The sequence below is a fragment of the Ranitomeya variabilis genome, chromosome 2 (assembly GCF_051348905.1).
Source record: "Ranitomeya variabilis isolate aRanVar5 chromosome 2, aRanVar5.hap1, whole genome shotgun sequence".
Classification (NCBI taxonomy): Eukaryota; Metazoa; Chordata; class Amphibia; order Anura; family Dendrobatidae; genus Ranitomeya; species Ranitomeya variabilis.
Window position 1 is genome coordinate 879,227,775 of NC_135233.1, and position 21,164 is coordinate 879,248,938.

The window sequence follows — 21,164 nt, forward strand, 5'->3', positions numbered from 1 at the left end:
TATCCTTTGCCATTGCTGACAGATTTATTTGCTCACATTGAGGGGGCGAAGTGGTTCTCTAAGATTGATCTTCGCGGTGCGTATAATTTGGTGCGAATTAAGCAGGGGGATGAGTGGAAAACCGCATTTAATACGCCCGAGGGCCATTTTGAGTATTTGGTGATGCCTTTTGGTCTGTCAAATGCCCCTTCGGTCTTTCAGTCTTTTATGCACAATATTTTCCGTGAATATCTGGATAAATTTATGATTGTGTATTTGGACGATATCTTGATTTTTTCGGATGACTGGGAATCTCATGTTCAACAAGTTAGGAGGGTTTTTCAGGTTTTGCGGACCAATTCTCTGTTTGTTAAAGGTTCAAAGTGTGTTTTTGGGGTTCAGAAGATTTCTTTTTTGGGGTACATTTTTTCCCCCTCTTCTATTGAGATGGATCCTGTGAAGGTTCGGGCTATTTGTGACTGGACGCAACCGACTTCTCTTAAGGGCCTTCAGAAATTTTTGGGCTTTGCTAACTTTTATCGTCGATTCATAACTGGTTTTTCTAGCGTTGTCAGGCCTTTGACTGATTTGACTAAAAAGGGTGCTGATGTTGCAGATTGGTCTCCTGCTGCTGTGGAGGCCTTTCGGGAGCTTAAGCGCCGTTTTTCTTCTGCTCCGGTGTTGTGCCAGCCTGATGTTTCTCTTCCTTTTCAGGTGGAAGTTGATGCTTCCGAGATCGGAGCGGGGGCGGTTTTGTCGCAGAAAAGTTCAGATTGTTCAGTGATGAGACCTTGTGCGTTCTTTTCTCGAAAATTTTCGCCCGCCGAGCGAAATTATGACGTCGGTAATCGGGAGCTTTTGGCGATGAAGTGGGCATTCGAGGAGTGGCGTCATTGGCTTGAGGGTGCTAAACATCAGGTGGTGGTCTTGACTGATCACAAAAATTTGATTTATCTTGAGTCGGCCAGACGTCTGAATCCTAGACAGGCGCGCTGGTCGTTGTTTTTCTCCCGGTTTAATTTTGTGGTTTCGTATCTGCCAGGTACTAAGAATGTGAAGGCGGATGCCCTTTCTAGGAGTTTTGAACCTGATTCCCCTGGTGATTCTAAACCTACGGGTATACTTAAGGATGGGGTGATATTGTCTGCTGTCTTCCCAGACCTGCGACGTGCTTTACAAGAGTTTCAGGCGGATCGGCCTGATCGTTGTCCGCCTGGTAGATTGTTTGTGCCGGATGAGTGGACCAATAGAGTCATCTCGGAGGTTCATTCTTCTGCGTTGGCAGGTCATCCGGGAATTTTTGGTACCAGAGATTTGGTGGCTAGGTCCTTCTGGTGGCCTTCCCTGTCTCGGGACGTGCGTACTTTTGTGCAGTCTTGCGATGTTTGTGCTCGGGCCAAGCCTTGTTGTTCTCGGGCTAGTGGGTTGTTGTTGCCCTTGCCTGTTCCTAAGAGGCCTTGGACACACATCTCTATGGATTTTATTTCTGATCTCCCTGTTTCTCAGAAGATGTCCGTCATTTGGGTGGTGTGTGACCGCTTTTCTAAGATGGTTCATTTGGTGCCCTTGCCCAAGCTGCCTTCCTCATCTGAGTTGGTGCCCCTGTTTTTTCAGAATGTGGTTCGGCTGCATGGTATTCCGGAGAATATCGTTTCCGACAGGGGATCCCAGTTTGTGTCCAGATTTTGGCGGGCGTTTTGTGCCAGGATGGGCATTGATTTGTCTTTTTCGTCTGCATTTCATCCCCAGACAAATGGCCAGACGGAACGTACTAATCAGACCTTGGAGACTTATTTGAGGTGTTTCGTGTCTGCTGATCAGGATGACTGGGTCTCCTTTTTGCCGTTGGCTGAGTTTGCCCTTAATAATCGGGCCAGTTCTGCCACTTTGGTCTCCCCTTTCTTTTGCAATTCAGGGTTCCATCCTCGTTTTTCATCTGGTCAGGTGGAGTCTTCGGATTGTCCTGGAGTGGATACCATGGTGGATAGGTTGCATCGTATTTGGGGGCAGGTGGTGGACAATTTGGAGTTGTCCCAGGAGAAGACTCAGCGTTTTGCTAATCGCCATCGTCGTGTTGGTCCTCGTCTTCGTGTTGGGGACTTGGTGTGGTTGTCCTCCCGTTTTGTCCCTATGAGGGTCTCTTCTCCTAAGTTTAAGCCTCGGTTCATCGGTCCTTATAAGATTTTGGAAATTCTTAACCCTGTGTCTTTTCGTTTGGACCTCCCAGCATCCTTTGCTATCCATAATGTCTTCCATCGGTCATTATTGTGGAGGTATGAGGTACCACTTGTGCCTTCTGTTGAGCCTCCTGCTCCTGTGCTGGTTGAGGGTGAATTGGAGTACGTGGTGGAGAAAATCTTGGACTCCCGTGTTTCCAGACGGAGACTTCAATATCTGGTGAAATGGAAGGGCTACGGTCAAGAGGATAATTCTTGGGTTACAGCTTCTGATGTTCATGCTTCTGATTTGGTCCGTGCCTTTCATAGGGCTCATCCAGATCGCCCTGGTGGTTCTTGTGAGGGTTCGGTGCCCCCTCCTTAAGGGGGGGGTACTGTTGTGATTCGGTTCGTGGGCTCCCCCGGTGGTCTCTTGTGGTACTGGTGTCCTGTAAGCTTTGCCTTCAGTTCACCTGTTCCTATCAGGATGTGGGAGTATCCTATTTAACCTTGCTCCTCAGTCATTCTAATGCTGGCCATCAATGTATCCAGAGTGATTCTGTTGCATGTTCCTGCTCCCAGTTTTCTGCTCAGCTAAGTTGGACACTTTAGTCCTTAAGTCTATTTTTGTATGTTTTGTCCAGTTTGCACTTATGTGAATCTCTGCAGCTGGAAGCTCTTGTTGGGCTGAAATTACCACTCCAGTGGCATGAGTTGTCACATGAGTTAAGGTAATTTCAGGATGGTGTTTTGAAGGGTTTTGCAGCTGACCGCGAAGTCCTCTGTTGTATCTTTCTGCTATTTAGTTAGCGGGCCTCTCTGTGCTAAATCTGCTTTCATACTACGTGTGTCTTTTCATCTGCTCTCACCGTTATTATATGTGGGGGGCTGCTATCTCCTGTGGGGACATTCTCTGGAGGCAAGCCAGGACTGTGTTTTCTTCTACCAGGGGTAGTTAGTTCTCCGGCTGGCGCGCGGCATCTAGAGACAACGCAGGAATGCCCCCTGGCTACTTCTAGTGTGGTGTGTAGGTTTAGCATCGCGGTCAGCTCTAGTTTCCATCACCCGAGAGCTTGTCCGTTTATTCTATGCTTCTGATGTTTCCTTGCCATTGGAAACCATAACACACACCATCCCCACAGTCAAACATGGTGGTGGCAGCATCATGGTTTGGGCCTGTTTTTCATCAGCAGAGACAGGGAAGATGGTTAAAATTGATGGGAAGATGGATGGAGCCAAATACAGGACCATTCTTGAAGAAAACCTGTTGGAGTCAGCAAAAGACCTGAGACTGGGACGGAGATTTGCCTTCCAACAAGACAATGATACCAAACATAAAGTAAAATCTACAATGAAATGGTTCATAAATGTATCCAGGTGTTAGAATGGCCAAGTCAAAGTCCAGACCTCAATCCAATCGAAAATATCTGGAAAGAGCTGAAAACTGCTGTTTTCATCAAACCTCACTGAGCTCGAGCTGTTTGCCAAGGAAGAATGGGCAAGAATTTCAGTCTGTCGATGTACAAAACTGATAGAGACTTACCCCAAGTGACTTGCAACTGTAATCACAGCAAAAGGTGGCGCAACAAAGTGTTAAGTTAAAAGGGGCCGACTTTTCAGTTTTTGAATTTCCACAAAAATTTAAAATAACCAATAAATTTCATTCAACTTCACAATTGTGTTCCACTTGTTGTTGATTCTTCATCAAAAAAGGTTGAAAACTTCCAGGGAGCTGAATACTTTCGCAAGGCACTGTATATATGAAACCACTGGCATTTACCGCCGCTGTTAGGGTATGTGCACACGTCCGGATTTCTTGCAGAAATTTCCTGAAGAAAACCGGAAATTTTCTGCAAGAAATCCGCATTTTTTTTTGCGTTTTTTTGCGTTTTTTAGCATTCTGCAAGCGTAATTAGCTTGCAGAATGCTAAAGTTTTCCAAGCGATCTGTAGCATCGCTTGGAAAACTGATTGACAGGTTGGTCACACTTGTCAAACATAGTGTTTGACAAGTGTGACCAACTTTTTACTATAGATGCTGCCTATGCAGCATCAATAGTAAAAGATAGAATGTTTAAAAAAAATAAAAAAAAAGGTTATACTCACCTGCAGACAGCCGATCTCCTCAGCGGCGTCCGTTCCTATAGATGGTTTGTGTGTGAAGGACCTTCGATGACGTCGCGGCTTGTGATTGGTCGCGTGAGCGGTCACATGAGCGGTCACACGACCAATCACAAGACCACGACGTCATCGCAGGTCCTTCACACAGACCATCTAAAGCGGCAGCATGCACCGGAGAGGCGGGAACACTCCGGGGGCCATCAGAGGGTGAGTATATGACTATTTTTTATTTTAATTCTTTTTTTTTTACCAATTATATGGTGCCCAGTCCGTGGAGGAGAGTCTTCTCTCCTCCACCCTGGGTACCAACCACACATAATCTGCTTACTTCCCGCATGGTGTGCACAGCCCCGTGCGGGAAGTAAGCAGATCAATGCACTCCTAGGTGTGCGGAATCCCCGCAATTCCGCAATTTTAATGAACATGTTGCTTTTTTTTCCGCGATGCGATTTTTTCGCGGAAAAAAATGCAACATTTGCACAAAAAATGCGGAATACCCTGTAAATAATAGGAGGCATATGTTAGCGTTTTTTTCGCGTTCTTATCACGTTTTTATAGCGAAAAAAACGCGAAAAAAACGTGAAAAATCCTGAACGTGTGCACATGGCCTTACATTGTCTCTCTGGATTAGTGTTCATCCCTTTTTCTGCATTATCTTGTCTTATTACATTATCTCTTTGTATCTCTTTTAGGCCGGGGACACACTTAACGTATAAAAAAACGGTCTGTTTTTCACGGCCGAGAATCGCACAAATGTTTCAAAAACAGTGATCCGTGTGCAGTGCGAGGATGCAATTTCCTCGCATCAAATGATCCGTGTGACATCCGTGTGACATCCGTATGGCATCCGTATGCCGAGATTTTCTCGCAAGCTTGCAAAACCGACATCTAATGGATTTATGTGCTCAAATGTTCGGGAAAACATATATACAGTATATATATATATATATATATATATATATATATATATATATATATATATATATATATGTCATTGAGACACATATATATATATTCTGTATTTATATTTCATTCAGCGCGATATCTGTGAAAAGCCGGTAATTCAATTGCCGGCTTTGCATTTCTCCTTCACAAACCCGACAGGATATGAGACATGGTTTTCATACAGTAAACCATCTCATATTCCCATTTTTTTTGCATATTCCACACTACTAATGTTAGTAGTGTGTATGTGCAAAATTTGGCCGCTGTAGCTACTCAAATAAAGGGTTAAATGGCGGAGAAAATTGTGCGGGAGCCCACACCAATTTTTTCCGCCATTTAACCCTTTATTTGAGCAGCTACAGTGGCCAAATTTTGCACATACACACTACTAACATTAGTAGTGTGGAATATGCAAAAAAAAAGGGGATATGAGATGGTTTACTGTATGAAAACCATGTCTCATATCCTGTCGGGTTTGTGAAGGAGAAATGCAAAGCCGGCAATTGAATTACCGGCTTTTCTATAGAACACCGCTGCGTATTTCTCGCAATGCACACGCATGGTCCGTGTGTAATCCGATTTTTTCTCGCACCCATAGACTTGCATTGGCGAGTCTCGGCCGAGATACGCTGACAATCGCAGCCTGCTGCGAGTTCCCTCGGATCCGAAATACGGTGGAGAAAATATCGGATGATGGGAGCTGCACCATAGATTAACATTGGGCCGAGTGCTATGCGATTTTTTATCGCATAGCACTCGTCCGTATTACGGTCTAGTGTGACCCCGGCCTTAGCCTGAGCCTTGCACTAGGGAGTTTGCTTTATAACAGAAGAATATTTGTGCTAAACTCAAAAGTCTAGTTTTTCTAGCAATGATCAGATGAACACTGCATTATCCTCCACCTATCAGATTATACTGAAAAGTTTAGGCTACTAAAATCAGTCGCTTGGTTGGAGTTGGTAGTTATCCTTTTGCTATCACTTCTTGCTATTAACACATGCAGATTTCTTTGTTGTATTTTGTGTGGATTTTTAGCCTGAATTCATCAGCCATTATTATCATCAGAGGAAGCTTTTTCTGGAATACATGGGACTAGAGTTGAGCAGATTTGGTAGCCGAATCTGAATTTGCCATATTCGGATCATATTCGAACCCTATTTGTGCCAAATGTATGTTTGATGATCGGTTCCAAAAACATTCGGTAATTTCTACTCCCATTGACTCTAATGACATATTTGATGCCGAACATATTCGGAACCGAATCTGAACAAATTCGCTCAATTCTACATGGGGTTGCCAATGAAATGACTGCAATGTATGGACTAGGGCATCCAGAGCACAGACCTCCTTCACTGTGAGGCTTATATGCCCTACTAGAGAATATGAAAAGGGAGATCACCTTTTAATACCTGGTGTTCCAACTTTCAAATACGAATTTTATTTAGGCTCCAAACTGATGAAGGGGATTTAGAAGAGTTTCGCAAAGGCCTTATATACAGTAAAGTCTGCCAATCTGACGATTTGGCCGTGATCAGTGGACCATCTGATTTGTATGGGTGCAGATTCTTTTGTATGCAGGGGAGAAACATCTCCACCAGAATTGTCTAGCAAAAGCTTTCTAGCTTCTGCCCCATTGAAAATAAATGAATGCTTGACCAAATTGAAAGAGATAGAGCTAGGCTCAGTGAGCAGTTGTCTGACGGCTAATTTATGTGTTTGGGCACCTTAAGAGCATTTTCAGGTCATATTATTCTATAAGGCGGGGACTACATGGTGACTTTGGCCACGACTCCTGTCACACAACTGAGGTTTACTAGGCGTCGCTGCTACACTGTAGCCAAATACAAGTGAACGGGGTCACTTGTGACCCCCAATGTACAGAAACAAACAGATCACAAAAAAATACAGACAGGGGTGGACTTCTTATGACTTGCTTGTCACAGTCGCACTGCTACCCCATTCACTTGCATTGCACTGCAATGTAGCAACACCTAGGGAATAGTGATGAGCAAGATGAGCAAATATACTTGGTACTCAAGATTTCCCGAGCATGCTCGGGTGTCCTCCGAGTATTTGTAAGTACCCGGGAGATTTAGTTTTCAGTGCCGCAGCAGAATGATTTACATCTATTAGCCAGCTTAAGTATATGTGGGGATTCCCTAGCAACCAGGCAACCCCCACATGTACTTATGCTGGCTAGTAGCTGTAAATCATTCAGCTGTGGCGCTGAAAACTAAATCTGAGTACTTACAATACTCGGAGGACACCCAAGAGTGCTTGGGAAATCTCGAGTACCGAGTATATTCGCTCATCACTACTAGGGAACCTTGGTAGAGTGACAGATGTTGTCCTAGCCCAAGTGATCTCCTATATTCAAGCATGCCCATGGAATAGAATGAGTAGGGCATGTACTAGGGAGAGATGTCCAAGAAACACACACTTGTAAGTCGACTCTACTCATTTTCCCTCTTGAAAATCAACAAAGTAGACTTGTGTCAAAATTATCTATTGCTTTTTTTTTTAAAAGAGGTCTTAGGGCACAACGACTAATCAGAGCTCCGCTTTCAGAACCCAACTTGCAAAGTATCACTTTTACCTACTGATTCTTTGTTACATTTATTTTATATTAGGAAGAATAATGGCTTAAAAGTCATTTAGTACATATATACAAGAAAAGACAGACAAGGCCCAAAAACGCAAGCACGAGTACCCCTCTACAGGAAACTCACCTGTATGTTTTCCATATACAGAAACCTTGATGTTATTATGAGATTCAACTAGTCTGTGCAGTTTAACTGATTGCTGTAAATTGGGGGAAGCAGATGTGTGTAAAATGTTAGAACGGTAAAGCAAGCTTGATAATGCATTATTCTGTATTATTAGGGAAAAATATACTTATTGTTACATACAGCTACCGTACTAAGCATGCTGCTTGTTAAAGCGGTGATTTTCGCCTTATAGAAAGTAATTAATATTTACTTAAAGGTGGTAGTAAGTAATACATTTTAATGACGCTGCTTGTGTGTTCCCTGTCCAGCTCACATGCAAAATGCAGTAATTATTACATGTCAGTATGAAATTAAAATGATGCTACAAGAAGTAATCATGGCAGAAACTGAGTCATCATGAAGATACAATGTAATGGCACTAGGGTTAGTCTGAACAAACTTGTTAGCCCTGATTGCATAGTCACCACTGTCATCAGTGGTGTGGCAATACAGGGTGGAGTGTCCCTGGTACCCATTTTGCATCAGGGATTCAAGAGCTATAGCCTGGCCTGCAGGTGATATTGGATCCCTCATGCTTATATGCAACTTTTAGTTGTGAAATGTTGTAAGGGAATCTTTAAATCAGGTATAAAAATACAGTTATATATTCTAAGAACTAATCAAAGTCAAATTTAACAAAAAAATAAAGGGGGAGACTTAAAAATATTTTCCTTTTTATTAATGTTTATAATTTCAGACTAAAAATCACATAAAAAACATACTATTTTTACTACCTATATCCAGAGGTGTATCTAGGGGGGCAGGCAGGGTATCTGCCCCAGGCCAGCCAGCAGGGGGTGCCGTGGGTTGACTGATGTGGTAGTCCAGGGTGTCTCCACGGCAGCTACATTTTGCCGCCCCACACACTGGGATTCGGCTATTCTCTGAGCCAACAGTCAAATTGACAGCCAACTCAAAGCAGATGTAGTGCGCCGGCTCCCAGAGATCAATTATACTTGCGTCTTTGAGGGGTATGCATGAGAAAAAAATATGGGGAAAGAGTGCAGACACAGTATGGGGAACGAATGGGAGGAGAAATTTGAGGACAGTATGAGGAGGGAGGGGGCAAGATAGGTGCAGACACAGTATGGGGGCAGGATGGGTGTGGACACAGTATGAGGAATGAGGGGTCGGATAGGCGCTAAAACAGCATGGGGAGCGAGTGAGGGGATGGGTGCAGACATAGTATGGTGAGAGGGGGATGGCTGCAGACACAGTATGAGTAGTGAGGGGAGAATATATGCGGACAAAGTGTAAGAATGTATGCACACACATTGGGGGCAGCGAGGGTGATGACATGGGTGCGGACACAGTATGGGGGAGTCAGGGGATATGTAAGGAGGCAGTATGGAAAGTGACGGGGTAAATATATGAGGAAACAGCATGGTTATCAGGGGGATGTGAGAGGAGACAGTATGAGGAGGGGGGGGACATGTGTGAGGAGATTTACTGAGGGGAACAGTGTGAGGAGATAGTATGGAGGAGAAAAGTTAGAGTGGGCACAGAATAGAGGCTTGAGTAGTTTGGTAAGGTAGCATGGGGGTACAGTGTAAAGGTACAGACAGGAAGGGACAGTATACCTGCCAAGGAGGGGGAGTGTGATGATGGGGCACAGTATAGAGACTGGGTCTTATAGGGGTACACGCTGTAAGAGGACAATGTGAAGAGGGGGCCCAGTATGGAAAGAAAAGGGCAGTGTGGAGAGCTTGTACCATTAGAGGGACAGTGTGTGGGTCATATTTTTATTCAGGAGCATTAATATGATGCTGCCATTTTTAAGGGTATCTTGTGGAGATGTGCTAGTTCCAGCAGTCATCCCATGGCCACGTCATTCATATGCGATTTTCATACTTACAGTCATGTGACAACTAGCTTTTCTTCCTGCTTCTCTCAAGTTTTTCACTGAACATTGACAGAATTAGGGTTCCTACTCACTTGCGTGAGACTCGGATGAGTCTCGCATGTTAATACCCGGCACTGCACCTGGCACAGAGGAGCGAAGCGTGCGGCTGCATGTATTCCTATGCGGCCGTATGCTCCAATCTGAATGCCGGCAGCAGCGCCGGGTATTAACATACGAGACTCATCCGAGTCTCGCGCAAGTGAGTAGGAGCCCTTAGAGAGAGCAGCTCGTCAGCATGTGGCTAAATGTGCAAATCACATATGTGCTTGGGGGGGTGTTGGTGGAATTAATTCTTGTCCCGGGTGCCAGAAAACTTAGCTACGCCTCTGCCTATATTGATATCCTACCAAAGAAACACATACCTGTCTTAATGTGTACACAGACAAGCCAATGCAAATCACAGACATGATTATAATGGCCACAGAATATTCAATGTATTCTTCAGCAAACCATAGGCAAACACTGAACAGCTGAAACACATAGAATGGACTCAGCACCTGAAAAAAAGGAAAAAAAAATACAAGTAATCCATTATGTAAATACTTTTCAATGTGATTGAAGCTCTGACACCAGATACTGTGCTAAAATAAATTACTCCACAATCAAAAATTAATAATACAATAAACTTGCTGAGCTACAGCACAAACAAAAAAGGTCTAAAAAATAAAATGTACTAGAACAATTAAGAGTAATCAAGTTTGAAAGGTTTTGATATTGATTACTTTGATATTCATTGGCCTGATCTTAATAATCAATATCAGATCGGTGGTGTGTTAATATGCCAAACACTCCCTTAAATTGACCAATTGAAGGGATTATAGGGCGTGTACCATTGACTGCGGCTTCACTGCTATGTTTAACAGGCAAAATATCATACATTATGACCCCAATTCATCAAACAATATTTGCTAGAATTCTGGTGTAAAAGTGTTTGAAATGTCATTAACGTTTCGCACAAAATTTTTGTGTCTTATTGTTTTTACCCCAGTCCCGGCTATTCAACAGTTTGAAAAGTGAGTAGACCTTTGCCAGGTGAGGGTGTAGCCAAGCGTGGCCAGGAAATTTGTCCTAATATACACCACAAAAGTGTCACAAATTGTAACAGAAATATATTCCAGCCCTTTCTTGTGGTTGGGTGCAACATCTGGAAGATGAGCCACATTCATCAAGTAACGCTCAGCCCTTGACCCATCTTACTCCAGTGCACTATTCATCAAGAGACTGATGTGCCAAATGCCAGTTTGATGACTATGTTTATATATATGAACACCTGTAATAAAAACAGGCATTGCAAGTATTTCACTATTTGCTTGTATAAGGCCTTTATTTTGCTAAGGCTCAACAGAAAAATTGTATAGTATACGGTTTGATTTTTTTGACATTGTTATACTACTCAAACAATATATTAACCCTACAATTTTACCAAAAAAGGGTATCTGGTATGGGCAGAGGCATAGCTAGGGTTTTGGATCGGGGGGGGGGGGGGGCAAAGCTTCTGAGTGGGACCCTAACCAGGTAACCTTGACTACAGCTGGGTGACGCACCCCAATAGTGGAGGAGAGCCTCAGCAGATGACTGCGCTGTTGCTGAAACTAATCTGCCAAGATTACAAAAAAGAAACTTTTCACTTCTCATGTTTTCAGCATGTCACCATCTTTTCCCAACCTGCACAACCTCCTCATCCTACTGGCACCCCAATGCTGCTGCCATATGTTTCCCTACTACTGCACCTGCTGTGTGGTACTGTGTGCCCCCTAAATTCTAAAGCAACCCTCTAGAATATAGTAATGCTGGGCGCAAGTGCCCACATTTTGTCCCCTAGAAAGTAATAGTGCCCTGTGTGCCCCTTTGATAGTCCCAGTAACCTGAGTTCCCCTATAACAATAAGTGCCCACTTAACATTGAATAATGTCCTGAGTCTCCCCCCTGTACAGCTCCCCTATACACAGTATGAAGCTCTATTATACATAATATGATGCCTCCTCACTGTAATGTACCCGCACACAGTATACTGACTCCTTAGTAGCCCCCAAACTGCTTAATGGCCCCAACACTGTGTGATGGCCCCTTCACTGTAATCCCCACACTGTATGACGGCCCCCTAGATAGCCTCCATATAGTATAATGTGCCAGATTGTCCTCAATATAGTACAGGGTGGACATTTATATGGATACACCTATATAAAATGGGAATGGTTGGTGATATCAACTTCCTGTTTGTGGCACATTAGTATATGGGAGGGGGGAAACTTTTCAAGATGGGTGGTGAGCATGGTGGCCATTTTGAAGTTGGCCATTTTGGATCCAACTTTATTTTTTCCAATGGAAAGAGGGTCATGTGACACCTAAAACTTATTGAGAATTTCACAAGAAAAACAATGGTGTGGTTGGTTTTAACGTAACTTTATTCTTTCATGAGTTATTTACAAGTTTATGACCACTTATAAAATGTGTTCAAAGTACTGCCCATTGTGTTGGATTGTCAATGCAACCCTCTTCTCCCACTCTTGACACACTGATAGCAACACCGCAGAAGAAATGCTAGCACAGGCTTCCAGTATCCGTTGTTTCAGATGCTGCACATATCGTATCTTCACAGCATAGACAATTGCCTTCAGATGACCCCAAAGATAAAAGTCTAAGGGGGTCAAATGGGGAGACTTTGGTGGCCATTCCACTAGCCCACGACGACCAATCCACTTTCCAGGAAACTGTTCATGTAGGAATGCTCGGACCCGACACCCATAATGTAGTGGTGCACCATATTCTGGGTGTCAGGTCCAAGCATTCCTACATGAACAGTTTCCTTGAAAGTGGACTGGTCGTCGTGGGCCAGTGGAATGGCCACCAAGGTCTCCTGATCTGACCCCCTTGGACTTTTTGTCTATGCTGTGAAGATACAAGATGGGCAGCATCTGAAACAATGGATACTGGAAACCTGTGCTAGCATTTCTTCCCCATAGGCCTGTATAGTATAACACACTCTCCATAGGCCTGTATAGTATAATGCACTCCCTATAGGCCTGTATAGTATAATGCACTCGCCCATAGGCCTGTATAGTATAATGCACTCCCCATAGGCCTGCATAGTATAATGCACTCCCTATAGGCCTGTATAGTAAAATGCACTCCCTATAGGCCTGTATAGTATAATACACCCCCATTAGGCAGCCAGTACAGTATAATGCACCCCCATTAGGCAGCCAGTATAGTATAATGCACGCCCATAGGCAGCCAGTACAGTATAATGCACCCCCACTAGGCAGCCAGTACAGTATAATGCACCCCAATAAAAAAATAAATACAATACTCACCTCTCCTCCTTGTTCCCACAGTGCTCTGAGGGCCCGCTCATCTACGGACCGTGGGAGCAGAGTATTGACATCATTGCGACCCTCTGTCAGTGCCTGCATCAGTGACATCAGACGCTAACAGGGGAATGATGGGAGAGGGAGCGTAACACTCCTTCTCTCATCAAAGCGGTCAGCTGTATAGGTATCCAGCCAATACAGTTGACCCTGAGATGATGAGCGGGGGGCCCACTGCTAGCACAGGGCCCCCCACGCCTCCTCAGGGGCCCCATAGTGGCCGAGTGGCAGAGAAGGGAGATTGATTCTCCCTGCTCTGCCGCAGAATGTAACTGTATCGGTACAATTTGCTCGCTGATACAGTTACATAGCGTAGCTCTGTGTGGGCCCCCTCATGGCCACGGTGCTTTTTTTAAATCAGCATAAACTGACCTGCGGTGCATGTTTCAAATCCACAACATGTCAATTTTACTTGCAAGCATACTAAATTTTATGAGCAGATTTTTCCCATAGAATTGCAATAGCTGTGGAAAATCTGCAAAGAAAAGATGCATATGCGGTGGAAATGCACTAAAATTGCATGTAATCTACACATAAATGTATTAATAAAGTTTTGTTGAACCCCAAAAGTCAGGAAGTATCAAAAGCTTAGCAGCTAATTTAAAACATGACATATAAATGAGACAAAAACTGCAATAAAAATGTATGTTACAAAAAAATGCAGCCAAAAACACAATGCAGAAAATGCAAGTAATCTACCGTATATACACGAGTATAAGCCGACCCGAGTATAAGCCGACCCCCCTAATTTTGCCACAAAAAACTGGGAAAACTTATTGACTCGAGTATAAGCCTAGGGTGGAAAATGCAGCAGCTACCGGTGAATTTCAAAAATAAAAATAGATGCTCCATACCATTCATTATGGCCCCATAGATGCTCCATATAAAGCTGTGCCACATATATAATGCTCTGCACCGTTCATTATGGCCCCATAAATGCTCCACATAAAGCTGTGCCATATATAATGCTCTGCACCACTCATTATTGCCCCATAGATGCTCCACATAAAGCCGTGCCATATAGAATGCTCTGCACCGTTCAGTATGGCCCCATAGATGCTCCATATAAAGCTGTGCCATATATAATGCTCTGCACCGTTCATTATTGCCCCATAGATGCTCCACATAAAGCTGTGCCATATAGAATGCTCTGCACCATTCATTATTGCCCCTGTTATGACCCCAATGGCAGAGGATCTCAGAGGTTTCAACAAAGTCTGCAAACACAAAAAAACAGCTCATAGGGAAGTGGTAACTAGGCTGACCGTATACCTGATCCTAGCACAAACAACTAGCAGTAGCCGGGGAACGTACCTACGTTGATTCTAGACGTCTCGCGCCAGCCGGAGAACTAACTAACCCTAGAAGGGAAAATAAGACCTTTCTTGCCTCCAGAGAAAAGATCCCAAAGTTGAATACAAGCCCCCAACAAATAATAACGGTGAGGTAAGAAGAAAAGACAAACGTAAGAATGAACTAGGTTTTAGCAAAGAGAGGCCCACTGACTAATAGCAGAATATAGGAAGATGACTTATACGGTCAGCAAAAAACCCTATCAAAATATCCACGCTGAATATTCAAGAACCCCCGAACCGACTAACGGTGTGGGGGGAGAATATCAGCCCCCTAGAGCTTCCAGCAATATCAGGAATCACATTTTGTACAAGCTGGACAAAAATTAGAACAATGCAAAATAAACAAAAATAGGAAGCAGGACTTAGCTTATCTTGCAAAGAACCAGGACCAGCAGACAGGAGCAAACAGAAATGAACTGATTACAACGATGCCAGGCACCAGACTAAGAATCCAGGAAGTTTAAATAGCAACACCCCTGGCCTAACGAACCAGGTGGGTACCAAGCTGGGGAAAGACAATCCCAGTGCCATACCACTAGAGACCACAAGAGGGAGCCAAGAAGTATAGTTCACAACAGTACCCCCCCTTTAAGGAGGGGTCACCGAACCCTCACCAAGACCACCAGGGCGATCAGGATGAGCAGCGTGAAAGGCACGAACCAAATCGGCCGCATGAACATCAGAGGCGACCACCCAGGAATTATCCTCCTGACCATAGCCCTTCCATTTGACCAGATACTGAAGCCTCCGTCTAGAGAGACAAGAATCCAAGATCTTCTCCACCACGTACTCCAACTCGCCCTCAACCAACACCGGAGCAGGAGGCTCAACAGAAGGAACCACAGGCACAACGTACCGCCGCAACAAAGACCTATGGAACACGTTGTGAATGGCAAACGACACAGGAAGATCCAAACGAAAGGACACTGGATTAAGGATTTCCAAAATCTTATAAGGACCGATGAAGCGAGGCTTGAATTTAGGAGAGGAGACCTTCATAGGAACAAACCGAGAAGACAGCCATACCAAATCCCCAACACGAAGTCGGGGACCCACACCGCGGCGGCGGTTGGCAAAACGCTGAGCCTTCTCCTGTGACAACTTTAAGTTGTCCACCACATGATTCCAAATCTGCTGCAACCTATCCACCACAGAATCCACCCCAGGACAGTCAGAAGGCTCAACATGTCCCGAGGAAAAACGAGGATGAAAACCAGAGTTGCAGAAAAATGGCGAAACCAAAGTAGCGGAACTAGCCCGATTATTAAGGGCAAACTCAGCCAATGGCAAGAAGGTCACCCAATCATCCTGATCCGCAGAAACAAAACATCTCAAATAAGCCTCCAGTGTCTGATTAGTTCGCTCCGTTTGGCCATTAGTTTGAGGATGAAAGGCAGACGAAAACGACAAATCAATGCCCATCTTAGCACAAAAGGATCGCCAGAACCTGGACACAAACTGGGATCCTCTGTCAGACACGATATTCTCAGGAATGCCGTGCAAACGAACCACATTCTGAAAGAACAAAGGAACCAGATCGGAAGAGGAAGGCAACTTAGGCAAGGGCACCAAATGGACCATCTTGGAAAAACGATCGCACACAACCCAGATGACAGACATTCCTTGAGACACCGGAAGATCTGAAATGAAATCCATGGAAATGTGTGTCCAAGGCCTCTTCGGGACAGGCAAGGGCAAAAGCAACCCGCTGGCACGAGAACAGCAAGGCTTAGCCCGAGCACAAGTCCCACAGGACTGCACAAATGACCGCACATCCCGTGACAAGGAAGGCCACCAAAATGACCTAGCTACCAAATCTCTGGTGCCAAAAATCCCCGGATGCCCTGCCAACACCGAGGAATGAACCTAGGAAATAACTCTGCTGGTCCATTTATCAGGGACAAACAGTCTGTCAGGTGGACAAGAGTCAGGTCTACCAGCCTGAAATCTCTGCAACACACGTCGCAAATCAGGAGAAATGGCCGACAAGATTACTCCCTCTTTAAGAATACCAGCTGGCTCTGAGACTCCAGGCGAGTCAGGCACAAAGCTCCTAGAAAGAGCATCAGCCTTCACATTCTTTGAACCAGGCAGGTACGAGACCACAAAGTCAAAACGGGAGAAAAACAATGACCAACGAGCCTGTCTAGGATTCAGTCGCTTAGCAGACTCGAGATACATCATATTTTTGTGATCAGTCAAGACCACCACACGATGCTTAGCACCCTCGAGCCAATGACGCCACTCCTCAAATGCCCACTTCATGGCCAACAACTCCCGATTCCCAACATCATAGTTCCGCTCAGCAGGCGAAAACTTCCTGGAAAAAAAAGCACATGGTCTCATCACAGAGCAACCAGAGCCTCTCTGCGACAAAACAGCCCCTGCACCGATCTCAGAAGCATCCACTTCAACCTGAAAGGGAAGTGAGACATCAGGCTGACACAAAACAGGCGCCGAAGTAAACCGGCGCTTCAGCTCCTGGAAGGCCTCCACGGCTGCAGGGGCCCAATTAGCAACATCAGAACCTTTCTTGGTCATATCCGTCAAAGGTTTAACAACGCTAGAAAAGTTAGCGATAAAACAACGGTAGAAGTTAGCAAAACCCAAGAACTTCTGAAGACTCTTAACAGACGTGGGTTGAGTCCAATCATGAATAGCTCGGACCTTGACTGGTTCCATCTCCACAGCAGAAGGGGAGAAAATAAAACCCAAAAAGGGAACCTTCTGTACTCCAAAGAGACACTTCGAGCCCTTCACAAACAAAGCATTATCACGCAAAACCTGAAACACCATCCTGACCTGCTTTACATGAGAGTCCCAATCATCAGAAAAAACCAGAATATCATCCAGATAAACAATCATAAATTTATCCAGATACTTCCGGAAGATGTCATGCATAAAGGACTGAAACACTGAAGGAGCATTAGAGAGCCCAAAAGGTATCACCAAGTACTCAAAATGACCTTCGGGCGTATTGAATGCAGTTTTCCATTCATCTCCCTGCTTAATGCGCACAAGGTTGTACGCACCACGAAGATCTATCTTGGTGAACCACCTGGCACCCTTAATCCGGGCAAACAAATCTGACAATAGAGGCAAAGGATACTGAAATTTAACAGTGATTTTATTCAGAAGTCGATAGTCTATACAAGGTCTCAAAGATCCGTCCTTCTTGGCCACAAAAAAGAATCCCGCACCAAGAGGGGAAGAGGATGGACGAATATGCCCCTTCTCCAAAGACTCCTTGATATAAGAACGCATTGCGGCATGCTCAGGTACAGACAGATTAAATAATCTTCCCTTAGGAAATTTACTACCCGGAATCAAATCTATAGCGCAGTCACAGTCCCTATGAGGAGGAAGAACACTGGACCTGGACTCACTGAATACATCCTGATAGTCAAACAAATACTCAGGAACTTCTGAAGGAGTAGAGGAAGCAATAGACACCGGCGGGGAATCGCAATGAATTCCCTGACAGCCCCAACTTGACACAGACATAGCCCTCCTATCCAAAACTGGATTATGGGTCTGTAACCATGGCAGACCTAAAACGACCAAATCATGCATTTTATGCAGAACAAGAAAATGAATCACCTCCCGATGTTCAGGAGTCGTGCACATGGTCACTTGTGTCCAAAACTGCGGTTTATTTTCCGCCAATGGCGTAGCATCAATTCCTCTAAGAGGAATAGGATTTTCTAAAGGCTCCAGAACAAAACCACAGTGCTTGGCAAACGACAAGTCCATAAGACTCAGGGCAGCACCTGAATCCACAAACGCCATAACAGGGTAGGAAGACAATGAGCAAATTAAAGTCACAGACAAAATAAATTTAGGTTGCAAATTACCAATGGCGACAGGACTAACAACCTTTGTTAGGCGTTTAGAGCATGCTGATATAACATGTGTAGAATCACCACAGTAAAAACACAACCCATTCTGACGTCTATGATTTTTCTGTTCGATTCTAGTCTGAATTCTATCACATTGCATTAACTCAGGTGTCTGTTCAGACAACACCACCAGAGGATTAGCGGATTTGCGCTCCCGCAAACGCCGGTCAATCTGAATGGCCAGCGCCATAGAATCATTCAGACTTGTAGGAATGGAGAAACCCACCATCACATTCTTAATGGCTTCAGAAAGGCCATTTCTGAAATTTGCGGCCAGAGCACACTCATTCCACTGAGTAAGCACGGACCATTTCCGAAATTTTTGGCAATACACTTCAGCCTCATCCCGACCCTGAGAGATAGCCAGCAAAGCTTTTTCTGCCTGAATTTCAAGATTGGGCTCCTCATAAAGCAATCCGAGCGCCAGAAAAAACGCATCAATATTTGCCAATGCCGGATCTCCTGGTGCCAACGAGAAAACCCAATCCTGAGGGTCGCCATGCAAAAAGGAGATAACAATTTTAACTTGCTGAGCCGAGTCTCCAGACGAACGAGGTCTCAAAGATAGAAACAATTTACAATTATTCCTAAAATTCCTAAATTTAAATCGATCTCCAGAGAACAGCTCAGGAATAGGAATCTTAGGTTCTGACATAGGACTACTAGTAACAAAATCCTGAATGCCCTGCACCCGTGCAGCAAGCTGATCCACACTAGTAATCAGAGTCTGGACATTCATGTCTGCAGCAAAGCCTAAAGCCACTCAGAGAAAAAGGGGAGGAAGAAAAAAAAACAAAAAAAAACAACTCAGTACTTCTTTTCTTTTAATCCCACTTCTGCAATGCATTAAGTATTCACTTGGGCCTGGCATACTGTTATGACCCCAATGGCAGAGGATCTCAGAGGTTTCAACAAAGTCTGCAAACACAAAAAAACAGCTCATAGGGAAGTGGTAACTAGGCTGACCGTATACCTGATCCTAGCACAAACAACTAGCAGTAGCCGGGGAACGTACCTACGTTGATTCTAGACGTCTCGCGCCAGCCGGAGAACTAACTAACCCTATAAGGGAAAATAAGACCTTTCTTGCCTCCAGAGAAAAGACCCCAAAGTTGAATACAAGCCCCCAACAAATAATAACAGTGAGGTAAGAAGAAAAGACAAACGTAAGAATGAACTAGGTTTTAGCAAAGAGAGGCCCACTGACTAATAGCAGAATATAGGAAGATGACTTATACGGTCAGCAAAAAACCCTATCAAAATATCCACGCTGAATATTCAAGAACCCCCGAACCGACTAACGGTGTGGGGGGAGAATATCAGCCCCCTAGAGCTTCCAGCTTTCAGGAATCACATTTTGTACAAGCTGGACAAAAATTAGAACAATGCAAAATAAACAAAAATAGGAAGCAGGACTTAGCTTATCTTGCAAAGAACCAGGACCAGCAGACAGGAGCAAACAGAAATGAACTGATTACAACGATGCCAGGCACCAGACTAAGAATCCAGGAAGTTTAAATAGCAACACCCCTGGCCTAACGAACCAGGTGGGTACCAAGCTGGGGAAAGACAATCCCAGTGCCATACCACTAGAGACCACAAGAGGGAGCCAAGAAGTATAGTTCACAACATGCCCCATAGATGCTCCACATAAAGCTGTGCCATATAGAATGCTCTGCACCGTTCATTATGGCCCCATAGATGTTCCATAGAAAGCTGTGCCATATAGAATGCTCTTCACCGTTCAGTATGGCCCCATAGATGCTCCACATAAAGCTGTGCCATACAGAATGCTCTGCACCGTTCAGTATGGCCCCATAGATGCTCCACATAAAGCTGTGCCATATAGAATGTTCTGCACCGTTCAGTATGGCCCCATAGATGCTCCATAGAAAGCTGTGCCATACAGAATGCTCTACACCGTTCAGTATGGCCCCATAGATGCTCCTTATAAATCTGTGCAATATATAATGCTGCTGCTGCTGCAATAAAAAAAAATGACATACTCACCTCTCTTGCTGCCCGCAGCTCCTCAGCGTCCCGTCTCGGCGTCTCTCCGCACTGACTGTTCAGGCAGAGGGCGGCGCGCACACTAGTACGTCATCGCGCCCTCTGACCTGAACAGTCAGAGCAAGAGGACGGGAAGATGGAGCGGCGCCCGGCGTGTAGAACGCGGACAGGTAGCTATGACATACTTACCTGCTCCCGGCATCCCTGGCTCCTTCTCCCGGACAGCTGGTCTCCGGGTGCCGCAGCCTCTTCCTCTGTCAGCGGTCACCGTTACCGTCATTAGAGGAATGAATATGGGGCTCCACCCCTATGGGAGTGGAGTCCATATTCATAACTTTAATGAGCGGTCCCACGTGACCGCTGAACAGGGGAAGAGCTGCGGCTCCGAAGACCGTGGGACGAGCAGGGGGAGCCCCAGGAGCGCCGGGACTAGGTGAGTATGCGACAGTCCTCTATCCCCATCACCCGCCGACCCCACCGCCGATCATGACTCAAGTATAAGCCGAGAGGGGCAATTTCAGCCCAAAAATTTGGGCTGAAAATCTCGGCTTATACTCGAGTATATACGGTAACTTAGTTAATACTCACATTACATAGGTTCCCAGCAATGAGCCTTGCCTTATCGCGGCTGCCGGGTGAATATGAATTGGCCAATTTATGT

General features: G+C 44.8%; 1 protein-coding gene across 1 annotated transcript in view; it reads right to left on the reverse strand.

Annotated features, from left to right (window-relative positions):
- The window catches only part of ATP13A4 (ATPase 13A4), a 181,574-nt gene that overhangs the window by 92,603 nt on the left and 67,807 nt on the right, over nucleotides 1-21,164 (reverse strand). Inside the window, exons 7-8 of the mRNA XM_077290335.1 lie at nucleotides 10,234-10,368; nucleotides 7,930-8,002 (exon numbers count right to left, since the gene is read on the reverse strand). Of these exons, the coding sequence (XP_077146450.1) occupies nucleotides 7,930-8,002; nucleotides 10,234-10,368 (208 nt within the window). The remainder of the gene's footprint in view (nucleotides 1-7,929; nucleotides 8,003-10,233; nucleotides 10,369-21,164) is intronic.